General features: G+C 37.5%; 1 protein-coding gene across 1 annotated transcript in view; it reads left to right on the top strand.

Moving 5' to 3' along the window:
• LOC127334742 (uncharacterized) overlaps positions 1-12317 on the top strand; it is a 167549-nt gene extending 155232 nt beyond the window's left edge. Inside the window, exons 2-3 of the mRNA XM_071825581.1 lie at positions 11614-12082; positions 12134-12317. Coding sequence (XP_071681682.1) covers positions 11614-12082; positions 12134-12317 — 653 coding nt within the window. The remainder of the gene's footprint in view (positions 1-11613; positions 12083-12133) is intronic.
• Positions 12318-15168: the final 2851 nt, after the last annotated feature.

The following is a 15168-nucleotide window of genomic DNA, read 5'->3' as shown; positions in this document are numbered from 1 at the left end:
CCGATGTTGGAATTTAATTCTCAATCAAAACTATCAGGTTTTGAACATTTCTGTTTGATGTGTAATGCTTCTCATTATCGGTTGCCATTTTTTTTAAAATCACAAATGTCGTATCTTAATAATATGTAGAATATTATTGCTCGAGTTGTGTCGATGACAATCTCTTTTTTTTTTGCAAGGAGGTGATTTTAAGAACAACTTGTGATGCGGAGTCCTCTTTATTATCATTAACCTATGACAGCAATATGGTCTTGCATCTGACATGGCTGTGTTTATTCTTTTTAAGAGGAACGTAGCCCAGCCAGTGAGCATGGTGTTTCATGTACTGTTGGGGTGATTTGCTATGCCATCAAGGCGATCAGTCGATGATAAGTATTCTCGTGAGGATTCAAGTTTGTTTTAATTTGTTTAATAGTCTATTTGAGTACTACAATTTGAGTAATAAATTATTCACCTTTATCGGTGTACATAAGTGTTTCTATATGGTGTTAGTTAAATAAATGCAAATAAAATTAATTACTTTTTACCAACAAATAAAGTGTGTGGCAGCAATGTACTAGTTGCATCCGGCAGTTGCTTGATCGCGCAACGGGTCATCTAGTAGTCATAAAACTAAGCTTGCTGGCCGGCCGGGCATCATAGTGTTCATCTTCACAAGTGCGCACTCGACACGTCCACTCCCTACGGCGTTTAGGGTCCACACTCAACATGCATAGAACCAGTGGGCATCAATGCACGATGCAGAGCAAAGCACGAGATCTAGTCTGCCATGTACTCAACAATAGGGACGTTTGTTGCGGAAAGTACCATGTGCACATGAGCACAAGTGCTCCTTGGACTTTTGGATTTTTGAAAATTTTTAAAACCTCGCTCTTTTACGTTTTCAAAAATTATGGCATTAAATATGTAAATAGATTTAGACACGAGGAGTGTAGTCAAAAAAGTCCCATTAAAAAATACTTTGTATTTTGGAAAATACAAAAAATACAAATTTCTGACTATAAATAGTAGTACAATAGTACGTATATTTTGTCAGTGTACTGCCAGAAATTTGTCTTTTTTGCATCTTAAAAAATATAACGTATTTTTTGACGAGACTTTTTTGATTCCAATCCTCGTATACACATCTATCTACATATTTAATGTCATAATTCTTGACAGCAAAGAAATATGAGAATCTGAAATTTTCAAAAATCCAAAAGTGAAGGGAGCACTGACTCCCATGTGCACAAAATCCTTGTCCCGTTTGTTGCTACTGTACAGTACTCTTGCGTGCTATTGCTACAGTTCACTGAAATTGGCTTGGGACGTGCTACGATCCTGCCTACGCTACTGCTCAACATGCATAGAGTGGGCATCAATGAAACCAATCTTGGACAGGCAGCATTAAAACTTAAAAGGCTACCTCATCTCATGCCATGACTTCTCCAATAATTCAAGATTCCTTGCCAGTACTTAGGTGTGGCGTACTCAAAACTTCAACTGCTGACAAGTGATCAGATTACTCTTCTTGTACGTGGTAATCCTCAAGGCTATGGATCTTGTAAAAAAATGATCTTGTGTCGATAGTACTTTTAACGTTTTACAGTAGAACAAAAGGCAGCCAAACAAAAGTCAGTTGGCATGCAAAATGTAAACGAAACATGAGAATATGAGCAGATACTGGCCAGCTTCAGACTGAAACCCTAACACAGATCTATAAATTATGTTTTACATACTTCTGGGGTAGACAGTCAGATATGCAAGGTTGGAGTCACAGTCATAAGGGAATAAACATTAAGGGAAAAATTTACTGGCTTTCACCATTAAGCTATGCAAAGCAATAGCAGGTAAGGCAACCAACCAACGCACAAAACAAAATATAGGTGCTGGCAGGAACATGTACTAGAAATCAATGGTTTGTTTCTTATATCGCTCATCACGAAGTGCACTCTTTCCATCATGACATGATTCAAGACTAAAGCTGAATGGAGTCTAGGTCTGAGATTTGTAGGATCTCCTTAGTATCTTAAATGGTGAATCACTTAAGGTCACATGCAACTTTATCTACTCAATAAGGACAGTCAAGATTGCATTCGAGATCGGTCTCTCTCTTATAGGCTGCCTCAAATGATCTTCGGAATCTGTTCACCAGGCAGCGGAGGCTCGCATAAATCGCCTATGAAAGTATCCCAGCCTGCGAACCAATCCCAAATGAAAAAGTAAATATATCACATATAACCGTTGAGAGTGGTTATAGAAAAGCTTATTGTTGTGATAGATGAGGAAATGCCTTTCTTCTTGAAATTATGGATTGTATACCTCCTGGCCTGGTCGTTTGACTGGCATGTATATATAAGATTAAACAGGTGAAAAGTGTTTGCAACTTCATTTTCGTTCGCCTTAAAACAGTACGGTTTGGGAGTTGAAATGGAAACTATATATATCCTTAGTGCATTGAACTTACTTCCATTCCTGAGTTGATATTGAAACTATATCCTTAGAGCATCGAACTTGCTTTCATTCCTGGGAGATGAACTGGAAATATTGTCCTCAGTGCATAGACCTGACCTTTATTTGGTTCATTCATACGTTCATCGTTTAGGATTCTGACCATAGTGACCGAGAAACATATTCGTGAATTTTAAATTTGTGTGACATGAAACACCTTTCTCTTCTGTGTTCAAATTTGTGAGATTTGCCGATGCAGATTTTTTTATCAGTCGCAGTTGCTCTCTACAATTGCATAAGCTGCTGCTATGGTTCTTGAAATGACACGATTGTCTGCTATCTAAAACACACTAGGGATGTACCAATTATTCTGATAAAGAGTATATGTATAAGGTGATGAGAGATTAAAAAATATTGTGAGTTTGTGTAGTATTGTAGTTTTGGAATGTCCTAATCTGATGTTGGAATTTAATTCTCAATCAAAACTATCAGGTTTTGAACATTTCTGTTTGATGTGTAATGCTTCTCATTATCGGTTGCCATTTTTTTAAAATCACAAATGTCGTATCTTAATAATATGTAGAATATTATTGCTCGAGTTGTGTCGATGACAATCTCTTTTTTTTTATTTTGCAAGGAGGTGAATTTAAGAACAACTTGTGATGCGGAGTCCTCTTTATTATCATTAACCTATGACAGCAATATGGTCTTGCATCTGACATGGCTGTGTTTATTCTTTTTAAGAGGAACGTAGCCCAGCCAGTGAGCATGGTGTTCCATGTACTGTTGGGGTGATTTGCTATGCCATCAAGGCGATCAGTCGATAATGAGTATTCTCGTGAGGATTCAAGTTTGTTTTAATTTGTTTAATAGTCTATTTGAGTACTACAATTTGAGTAATAAATTATTCACCTTTATCGGTGTACATAAGTGTTTCTATATGGTGTTAGTTAAATAAATGCAAATAAAATTAATTACTTTTTACCAACAAATAAAGTGTGTGGCGGCAATGTAGTAGTTGCATCCGGCAGTTGCGCAGTCGCGCAACGGGTCATCTAGTAGTCATAAAACTAAGCTTGCTGGCCGGCCGGGCATCATAGTGTTCATCTTCACAAGTGCGCACTTGACACGTCCACTCCCTACGGCGTTTAGGGTCCACACTCAACATGCATAGAACCAGTGGGCATCAATGCACGATGCAGAGCAAAGCATGAGATCTAGTCTGCCATGTACTCAACAATAGGGACGTTTGTTGCGGAAAGTACCATGTGCACATGAGCGCAAGTGCTCCTTGGACTTTTCGATTTTTGAAAATTTTCAAAACCTCGCTCTTTTACGTTTTCAAAAATTATGGCATTAAATATGTAAATAGATTTAGACACGAGGAGTGTAGTCAAAAAAGTCTCATTAAAAAATACTTTGTATTTTGGAAAATACAAAAAATACAAATTTCTGACTATAAATAGTAGTACAATAGTACGTATATTTTGTCAGTGTACTGCCAGAAATTTGTCTTTTTTGCATCTTAAAAAATATAACGTATTTTTTGACGAGACTTTTTTGATTCCAATCCTCGTATACACATCTATCTACATATTTAATGTCATAATTCTTGACAGCAAAGAAATATGAAAATCTGAAATTTTCAAAAATCCAAAAGTGAAGGGAGCACTGACTCCCATGTGCACAAAATCCTTGTCTCGTTTGTTGCTACTGTACAGTACTCTTGCGTGCTATTGCTACACTTCACTGAAATTGGCTTGGGACGTGCTACGATCCTGCCTACGCTACTGCTCAACATGCATAGAGTGGGCATCAATGAAACCAATCTTGGACAGGCAGCATTAAAACTTAAAAGGCTATCTCATCTCATGCCATGACTTCTCCAATAATTCAAGATTCCTTGCCAGTACTTAGGTGTGGCGTACTCAAAACTTCAACTGCTGACAAGTGATCAGATTACTCTTCTTGTACGTGGTAATCCTCAAGGCTATGGATCTTGTAAAAAATGATCTTGTGTCGATAGTACTTTTAACGTTTTACAGTAGAACAAAAGGCAGCCAAACAAAAGTCAGTTGGCATGCAAAATGTAAACGAAACATGAAAATATGAGCAGATACTGGTTAGCTCCAGACTGAAACCCTAACACAGATCTATAAATTATGTTTTACATACTTCTGGGGTAGACAGTCAGATATGCAAGATTGGAGTCACAGCCATAAGGGAATAAACCTTAAGCGAAAAATTTACTGGCTTTCACCATTAAGCTATGCAAAGCAATAGCAGGGAAGGCAACCAACAAACGCACAAAACAAAATATAGGTGCTGGCAGGAACATGTACTGGAAATCAATGGTTTGTTTCTTATATCGCTCATCACGAAGTGCACTCTTTCCATCATGACATGATTCAAGACTAAAGCTGAATGGAGTCTAGGTCTGAGATTTGTAGGATCTCCTTAGTATCTTAAATGGTGAATCACTTAAGGTCACATGCAACTTTATCTACTCAATAAGGACAGTCAAGATTGAATTCGAGATCGGTCTCTCTCTTATAGGCTGCCTCAAATGATCTTCGGAATCTGTTCACCAGGCAGCGGAGGCTCGCATAAATCGCCTATGAAAGTATCCCAGCCTGCGAACCAATCCCAAACGAAAAAGTAAATATATCACATATAACCGTTGAGAGTGGTTATAGAAAAGCTTATTGTTGTGATAGATGAGGAAATGCCTTTCTTCTTGAAATTATGGACTGTATACCTCCTGGCCTGGTCGTTTGACTGGCATGTATATATAAGATTAAACAGGTGAAAAGTGTTTGCAACTTCATTTTCGTTCGCCTTAAAACAGTAAGGTTTGGGAGTTGAAATGGAAACTATATATATCCTTAGTGCATTGAACTTACTTCCATTCCTGAGTTGATATTGAAACTATATCCTTAGAGCATCGAACTTGCTTTCATTCCTGGGAGATAAACTGGAAATATTGTCCTCAGTGCATAGACCTGACCTTTATTTGGTTCATTCATGCGTTCATTGTTTAGGATTCTGACCATAGTGACCGAGAAACATATTCGTGAATTTTAAATTTGTGTGACATGAAACACCTTTCTCTTCTGTGTTCAAATTTGTGAGATTTGCCGATGCAGATTTTTTTATCAGTCGCAGTTGCTCTCTACAATTGCATAAGCTGCTGCTATGGTTCTTGAAATGACACGATTGTCTGCTATCTAAAACACACTAGGGATGTACCAATTATTCTGATGAAGAGTATATGTATAAGGTGATGAGAGATTAAAAAATATTGTGAGTTTGTGTAGTATTGTAGTTTTGGAATGTCCTAATCCGATGTTGGAATTTAATTCTCAATCAAAACTATCAGGTTTTGAACATTTCTGTTTGATGTGTAATGCTTCTCATTATCGGTTGCCATTTTTTTTAAAATCACAAATGTCGTATCTTAATAATATGTAGAATATTATTGCTCGAGTTGTGTCGATGATAATCTCTTTTTTTTTTTGCAAGGAGGTGATTTTAAGAACAACTTGTGATGCGGAGTCCTCTTTATTATCATTAACCTATGACAGCAATATGGTCTTGCATCTGACATGGCTGTGTTTATTCTTTTTAAGAGGAACGTAGCCCAGCCAGTGAGCATGGTGTTCCATGTACTGTTGGGGTGATTTGCTATGCCATCAAGGCGATCAGTCGATGATAAGTATTCTCGTGAGGATTCAAGTTTGTTTTAATTTGTTTAATAGTCTATTTGAGTACTACAATTTGAGTAATAAATTATTCACCTTTATCGGTGTACATAAGTGTTTCTATATGGTGTTAGTTAAATAAATGCAAATAAAATTAATTACTTTTTACCAACAAATAAAGTGTGTGGCAGCAATGTAGTAGTTGCATCCGGCAGTTGCGCAGTCGCGCAACGGGTCATCTAGTAGTCATAAAACTAAGCTTGCTGGCCGGCCGGGCATCATAGTGTTCATCTTCACAAGTGCGCACTCGACACGTCCACTCCCTACGGCGTTTAGGGTCCACACTCAACATGCATAGAACCAGTGGGCATCAATGCACGATGCAGAGCAAAGCACGAGATCTAGTCTGCCATGTACTCAACAATAGGGACGTTTGTTGCGGAAAGTACCATGTGCACATGAGCACAAGTGCTCCTTGGACTTTTGGATTTTTGAAAATTTTTAAAACCTCGCTCTTTTACGTTTTCAAAAATTATGGCATTAAATATGTAAATAGATTTAGACACGAGGAGTGTAGTCAAAAAAGTCCCATTAAAAAATACTTTGTATTTTGGAAAATACAAAAAATACAAATTTCTGACTATAAATAGTAGTACAATAGTACGTATATTTTATCAGTGTACTGCCAGAAATTTGTCTTTTTTGCATCTTAAAAAATATAACGTATTTTTTGACGAGACTTTTTTTATTCCAATCCTCGTATACACATCTATCTACATATTTAATGTCATAATTCTTGACAGCAAAGAAATATGAGAATCTGAAATTTTCAAAAATCCAAAAGTGAAGGGAGCACTGACTCCCATGTGCACAAAATCCTTGTCCCGTTTGTTGCTACTGTACAGTACTCTTGCGTGCTATTGCTACACTTCACTGAAATTGGCTTGGAACGTGCTACGATCCTGCCTACGCTACTGCTCAACATGCATAGAGTGGGCATCAATGAAACCGATCTTGGACAGGCAGCATTAAAACTTAAAAGGCTACCTCATCTCATGCCATGACTTCTCCAATAATTCAAGATTCCTTGCCAGTACTTAGGTGTGGCGTACTCAAAACTTCAACTGCTGACAAGTGATCAGATTACTCTTCTTGTACGTGGTAATCCTCAAGGCTATGGATCTTGTAAAAAAATGATCTTGTGTCGATAGTACTTTTAACGTTTTACAGTAGAACAAAAGGCAGCCAAACAAAAGTCAGTTGGCATGCAAAATGTAAACGAAACATGAGAATATGAGCAGATACTGGCCAGCTCCAGACTGAAACCCTAACACAGATCTATAAATTATGTTTTACATACTTCTGGGGTAGACAGTCAGATATGCAAGGTTGGAGTCACAGCCATAAGGGAATAAACATTAAGGGAAAAATTTACTGGCTTTCACCATTAAGCTATGCAAAGCAATAGCAGGGAAGGCAACCAACAAACGCACAAAACAAAATATAGGTGCTGGCAGGAACATGTACTGGAAATCAATGGTTTGTTTCTTATATCGCTCATCACGAAGTGCACTCTTTCCATCATGACATGATTCAAGACTAAAACTGAATGGAGTCTAGGTCTGAGATTTGTAGGATCTCCTTAGTATCTTAAATGGTGAATCACTTAAGGTCACATGCAACTTTATCTACTCAATAAGGACAGTCAAGATTGCATTCGAGATCGGTCTCTCTCTGATAGGCTGCCTCAAATGATCTTCGGAATCTGTTCACCAGGCAGTGGAGGCTCGCATAAATCGCCTATGAAAGTATCCCAGTCTGCGAACCAATCCCAAACGAAAAAGTAAATATATCACATATAACCGTTGAGAGTGGTTATAGAAAAGCTTATTGTTGTGATAGATGAGGAAATGCCTTTCTTCTTGAAATTATGGACTGTATACCTCCTGGCCTGGTCGTTTGACTGGCATGTATATATAATATTAAACAGGTGAAAAGTGTTTGCAACTTCATTTTCGTTCGCCTTAAAACAGTAAGGTTTGGGAGTTGAAATGGAAACTATATATATCCTTAGTGCATTGAACTTACTTCCATTCCTGAGTTGATATTGAAACTATATCCTTAGAGCATCGAACTTGCTTTCATTCCTGGGAGATGAACTGGAAATATTGTCCTCAGTGCATAGACCTGACCTTTATTTGGTTCATTCATACGTTCATCGTTTAGGATTCTGACCATAGTGACCGAGAAACATATTCGTGAATTTTAAATTTGTGTGACATGAAACACCTTTCTCTTCTGTGTTCAAATTTGTGAGATTTGCCGATGCAGATTTTTTTATCAGTCGCAGTTGCTCTCTACAATTGCATAAGCTGCTGCTATGGTTCTTGAAATAACACGATTGTCTGCTATCTAAAACACACTAGTGATGTATCAATTATTCTGATGAAGAGTATATGTATAAGGTGATGAGAGATTAAAAAATATTGTGAGTTTGTGTAGTATTGTAGTTTTGGAATGTCCTAATCCGATGTTGGAATTTAACTCTCAATCAAAACTATCAGGTTTTGAACAATTTTGTTTGATGTGTAATGTTTCTCATTATCGGTTGCCATTTTTTTAAAATCACAAATGTCGTATCTTAATAATACGCAGAATATTATTGCTCGAGTTGTGTCGATGACAATCTTTTTTTTTTATTTTGCAAGGAGGTGATTTTAAGAACAACTTGTGATGCGGAGTCCTCTTTATTATCATTAACCTATGACAGCAATATGGTCTTGCATCTGACATGGCTGTGTTTATTCTTTTTAAGAGGAACGTAGCCCAGCCAGTGAGCATGGTGTTCCATGTACTGTTGGGGTGATTTGCTATGCCATCAAGGCGATCAGTCGATGATAAGTATTCACAATGTTATTTCGTGAGGATTCAAGTTTGTTTTAATTTGGTTAATAGTCTATTTGAGTACTACAATTTGAGTAATAAATTATTCACCTTTATCGGTGTACATAAGTGTTTCTATATGGTGTTAGTTAAATAAATGCAAATAAAATTAATTACTTTTTACCAACAAATAAAGTGTGTGACGGCAATGTAGTAGTTGCATCCGGTAGTTGCGCAGTCGCGCAATGGGTCATCTAGTAGTCATAAAACTAAGCTTGCTGGCCGGCCGGGCATCATAGTGTTCATCTTCACAAGTGCGCACTCGACACGTCCACTCCCTACGGCGTTTAGGATCCACACTCAACATGCATAGAACCAGTGGGCATCAATGCACGATGCAGAGCAAAGCACGAGATCTAGTCTGCCATGTACTCAACAATAGGGATGTTTGTTGCGGAAAGTACCATGTGCACATGAGCACAAGTGCTCCTTGGACTTTTGGATTTTTGAAAATTTTCGAAACCTCGCTCTTTTATGTTTTCAAAAATTATGGCATTAAATATGTAGATAGATTTAGACACGAGGAGTGTAGTCAAAAAAGTCCATTAAAAAATACTTTATATTTCGGAAAATACAAAAAAGACAAATTTCTGACTATAAATAGTAGTACAATAGTACGTATATTTTGTCAGTGTACTGCCAGAAATTTGTCTTTTTTGCATCTCCAAAAATATAACGTATTTTTGACGAGACTTTTTTGATTCCAATCCTCGTATACACATCTATCTACATATTTAATGTCATAATTCTTGAAAGCAGAGAAATATGAGAATCTGAAATTTTCAAAAATCCAAAAGTGAAGGGAGCATTGACTCCCATGTGCACAAAATCCTTGTCCCGTTTGTTGCTACTGTACAGTACTCTTGCGTGCTATTGCTACAGTTCACTGAAGTTGGCTTGGGACGTGCTACGATCATGTCTACGCTACTGCTCAACATGTATAGAGTGGGCATCAATGAAACCGTTCTTGGACAGCTAGGCAGCATTAAAACTTAAAAGGCTACCTCATCTCATGCCATGACTTCTCCAATAATTCAAGATTCCTTGCCAGTACTTAGATGTGGCGTACTCAAAACTTCAACTGCTGCCAAGTGATCAGATTACTCTTCTTGTACGTGGTAATCCTCAAGGCTATGGATCTTGTAAAAAAATGATCTTGTGTCGATAGTAGTTTTAACGTTTAAAGTAGAACAAAAGGCAGTCAAGCAAAAGTCAGTTGGCATGCAAAATGTAAACGAAACATGAGAATATGAGCAGATACAGGCCAGCTCCAGACTGAAACCCTAACACAGATCTATAAATTATGTTTTACATACTTCTGGGGTAGACAGTCAGATATGCAAGGTTGGAGTTACAGCCATAAGGGAATAAACATTAAGGGAAAAATTTACTGGCTTTCACCATTAAGCTATGCAAAGCAATAGCAGGTAAGGTAACCAACCAACGCACAAAACAAAATATAGGTGCTGGCAGGTACTGGAAATCAATGGTTTGTTTCTTATATCGCTCATCACCAAGTGCACTCTTTCCATCATGACATGATTCAAGACTAAAGCTGAATGGAGTCTAGGTCTAAGATTTGTAGAATCTCCTTAGTATCCTAAATGGTGAATCGCTTAAGGTCACATGCAACTTTATCTACTCAATAAGGACAGTCAAGATTGCATTCGAGATCAGTCTCTCTCTGATAGGCTGCCTCAAATGATCTTCTGAATCTGTTCACCAGGCAGCGGAGGCTCGCATAAATCGCCGATGAAAGTATCCCAGCCTGTGAACCAAACCCAAACGAAAAAGTAAATATATCACATATAACCGTTGAGAGTAGGGAAATATATTACATATAAGAACAAATATATGGTTCTGACATAACAGTAGCCGACCGTAGAGAAGCAAATGTGACTGGAAATCCAGAAAGTGGGTCATATTTTAAGAATGGGGGACAACCAGAAACTTCACACATAATGAACAATAGGAATAGAAATTGGTGAATGCTAAGAAAAGTAGAAAACTGGACAAATACATTCAATGGCATGTACATTTATGAACAACTTCATCGTGAAAAATCAGAAGGTTCCAACAGTAGTACAAAATAGATATAGACAGTGCAGTAAGAAATGTCCAGATCACATTGCTTTGCAGGATCCAGAATTGCACAGTGGTTTCATCCATTTATCACTTAATTGTCTATTCTATAAATAAAACAAATAACAATTATGGTGTTTGCAAAGCTAACAGATCCACCATTCTAATTTTGAGAGCAGCAGGGATCGGTATCCCCGGTTGCATTGATGAAATCAACGATACATATCAATGAACCGATCTTGGACAAGCAGCATATAAAGGCTACCTCATCTCATGCCATGACTTCTCCAATCATTCAAGATTCCAACTAAGAAATACAGTATGAGTTAAAGTTGCAGAAATTATTTAGCACGCGTCTTCTAAGACGTCATTTTGTTAAGTTTTAAGCTCTATGAAACACAAAATTTCTTTTTTCACGACACTGACTTTTGGTTACAACCTGTCGAGGCTTCTTAAGACAACTCAAAGACAGAGGCCATAAATACTTCAAGTACGGCAGCTTGCAACTACCTCTGCCTAGATGCTACTCCAACTGATGCGGGTGATCAGCTTGATAGTGACCTGCTTGATTTCATGCTGGATTTTGATGCGACATTTGAAGAAGAACATGGTGATGATGAACTTGACTCAACCACTCAATCCATAAAGCAAGAAAAGAAAATGAAGAAAGCCTTGAAGCAACTATACGAAGCTCTTCGTGATGTCTTCCCACATCAGCTTGCAGAATCCAGTGGTTTCATCGAGGACATGGTGAACGAAATTCTTGCTTGCCCACCTTCTGATGACTTCCACGCCAGTTTAATGGACCTCATGGCTCTTTCGAAGGATAAAGACGCAATCAAAAGAGCAACTGATCTAGCGGCTCGGAAGTGGCAGATAAATGAGAAAAAATTCCAGTGCAGCAAGCTTAAGGCTAACAACATGCTGTCAGAGCGAAGAAGCTGGTTTTGCAGCAAACCGAGCTAAAAAAAACCGAGGGAGATCCTCCAGTCAGAGCTGGAGAAGGTCGACTCAAAGTTGAGTGATCTTTCGGCCACCATCGCCCAAGAAAAAAGCATGGGGATGGCTGCACAGGCTGATGGGAAAACGCTGACAGAGCAGGTGCTGAAAGCAGAAGCAGGAGAAGGCGATTTGGGTAGTGGGTCTAGATGCACCCATTAGGTAATTTTTTTTGTTTTTTTTCCAGAATGTCAAAAAACTCAAGAAAAAAAAATCCGGATGTACATTTCAGTGTGATGTGTTAGCACAAAAATTGGCATGGTGAAAAAACTTTTTTAGCAACCTGTAAAAAAAGAGAAAATTCTGACCGGTATATATACATTTTGATATGTTCGAATTTGTCTTTTTTGCACAGGTTGCAAAAAAAGTTTTTTGTTCGCGTAACTTTTTGTACTGACTTGAAATGTGTTGGTTTACATGCAAATTTTGTTTTGAATTTTTTGACATTTAGAAAATTGTTTTTTGGGTAGTGGGCCACCCGTTTTGAATATCCGGTTTTTTACTTTATTATTATATTTGTATGCATTTTTGACTAATCTGTTAACATGATGCCTAATGTCAGTTTTTGTCATTGTTCAAGATATCTTCCGATATTCCGATTTATCGTGCGATATCGCTTATCGGTGTCTGACCGATAAGATAAATCGGCCGATAAGTGTGCCGATATGTCGATAAATCTACCGATATGCCAATAAACTGGTCGATTTATCCCTTATCTTGGGTCGACCGATAAGTTCCCGATAAACGATATCCCCAACATTGGTTTTTGTTTTTGCTGTATTTTTGTTTTAGAAAATCTCTTCAAAAACTATTCTCCAAAAATTCCTAAACAATATAATCAAAGATGGATCGTTGGTCATAGTTTCACTAATGGCGTCTCTCCAATAAAAGATTAGCATACATGCGGATAAACAAATTACAGCTAGATATTTGACAAATTCATGAAATAATTGTATAGAGGTTGTTATAATAAATATTGACTTGAAATATTAAATATTAGGCATTACATCAAAATATACAGACCGTAATTCAACCACATCTATGACTAATAATTCACCTTAGAATCACTATATCTAGCATGTCACCAAAAAATATTAAGTTCCAAGCAATTGATAATTGCAATAAATTCCGTATATAATGTAAGCAATGCACGTAATCATATAGACCATTACACCGCTATTTTCTCCCTAGTGGCAACAGCATATCCCTTTCTTACACATTTCTATCACTCCAGCTCGGAATCACGAGAGGCCCGAACCCACTATCTAACATCAATACCTCTCTTGGAGATACAATATCAGCACTTGGCCAAAGTAATATAAGTATCAGAGAGCATGTAAGATCATAAATATAACAATAACATGAATAAGCAATGGTAAAAAAATCTGAACATAACTTCGTGAATCATCGGATCCTAGCAAAAACATCATGTAGCATTACAATAAAGTGATCTTGATCATGTTAGGAAGCTCACAAGATCTAAACATTGTGACACCAGTAGAAGAGACAACCATCTAGATAATTCTATGGACCCATAGTCAAAGGTCTAACTACTAATGCACAACTTTGGCAGAAGGCATCGCCATGAAGAAGGCTCCGGTGATGATCTCCCCTCTGGCACGGTACCGGGAAGACTTTCAGAACCCTCCCGAACTAGGTTTCGAGGTGACAGCGGCCTCATGAGTCTTTCGTGGAACATTTTCTTTGTATTAGGTTTTTCAGTCAAGGGGGAATAAATAGGCGAAAGGGCGATGGGAGTGGGCCTCCCTTGCACTGGCATATGGGGATGGCGCATGGTCTCCCCCTGCCTAGGTGGGTGCCCCAGGGGTGGGACCCTCCCATCTCTCTGATTTTCGGTGTGCAACTTTGTACCGAAGTAAAACACTCATTATTTTTCGCGGATTTTTTGGAGGATTTTCCTTTAACATGTTTTCCTAAAATAAAACAGGAGGAAACATAAACTAGCACTGGGAATCTTGTTAATAGGTTAGTTCATAAAAATGTCTCAAAATGATATAATTATACAATATAAACATGTATCAATGATATAAAACAAGCAGAAAACATCAAATTATAGGTACTTTTGCGATATCACTCCCATCCTTTCCCCTTCTAGCTCTTTGGCTTAATCATCATAAAAATAATATGTAATTTTCCTAGAAGCTTTGGAGTTCCAAAACTTGGGTATCGTGACGATGCTTTTTTCCAACTGATTCCTAACTCCGACGCATTATTCCCGAATAATTGCAAAACATGCAAAACAAGCTAAAATAACATAAATATTGCATTCTAATATGAAATATATCAGTGAATAAGTGCAAATTATGATATAAAATAGTGATCCAAAATGAACGTATCCATTCTCTCGTAAGGATCACTTGGGTAATCCCTCTTATAATATCAACATGTACACGCCAGCAACCCGTCAACGTTTCGCCGTCTAGAACTACATTGCGCTGAAAAAGAGAGACAACATTTTGGGGTAATATAGGTGGCAGATCTAATCAACTTGATTAAATTTATATGAGACTAGAGATTTCTAATGCTCAACATATGATATATAACTAGAGAGAGAAATTAATTAGGGCGTTGTCTAATTAGAAGTACTTTAAGAATCATCTAATTCATAATTTGGCAAATTTCAAAATTTTCAAGCCCAGTATTATTCACCGATCGAGATCTACGCATTTATCTCTTTTGCTCGGGCCAAAATAAGACGAAATTTTTATCAACATTTTGCACACTCATAAAGCTTGACATTATCTACACCTCATTTTTTTTCCTTACTTCTTTAAACTAAAAATGTCGATTTCGGATGGTTTCGAATAGCGACCCGTGGAGCTCGGCTTCCATATCGCCACACTTGATCGTGATAGAAAGTCAAAATGGAGCCTGATCTAGGCATAGCTTGTTATTTTCCAAAATTTGAAATCTCCTTTTTAATGTTTCAAAGAAATTAAAATTAAAATCCCTTGGTGTAGATTATGTCGAGTTCTAGAACCAGCAAATTGTT

This window comes from Lolium perenne, chromosome 2, assembly GCF_019359855.2.
Source record: "Lolium perenne isolate Kyuss_39 chromosome 2, Kyuss_2.0, whole genome shotgun sequence".
Classification (NCBI taxonomy): Eukaryota; Viridiplantae; Streptophyta; class Magnoliopsida; order Poales; family Poaceae; genus Lolium; species Lolium perenne.
Note: the sequence above shows the minus strand (reverse complement) of the source record. Positions and strands in the feature narration are given on the sequence as shown.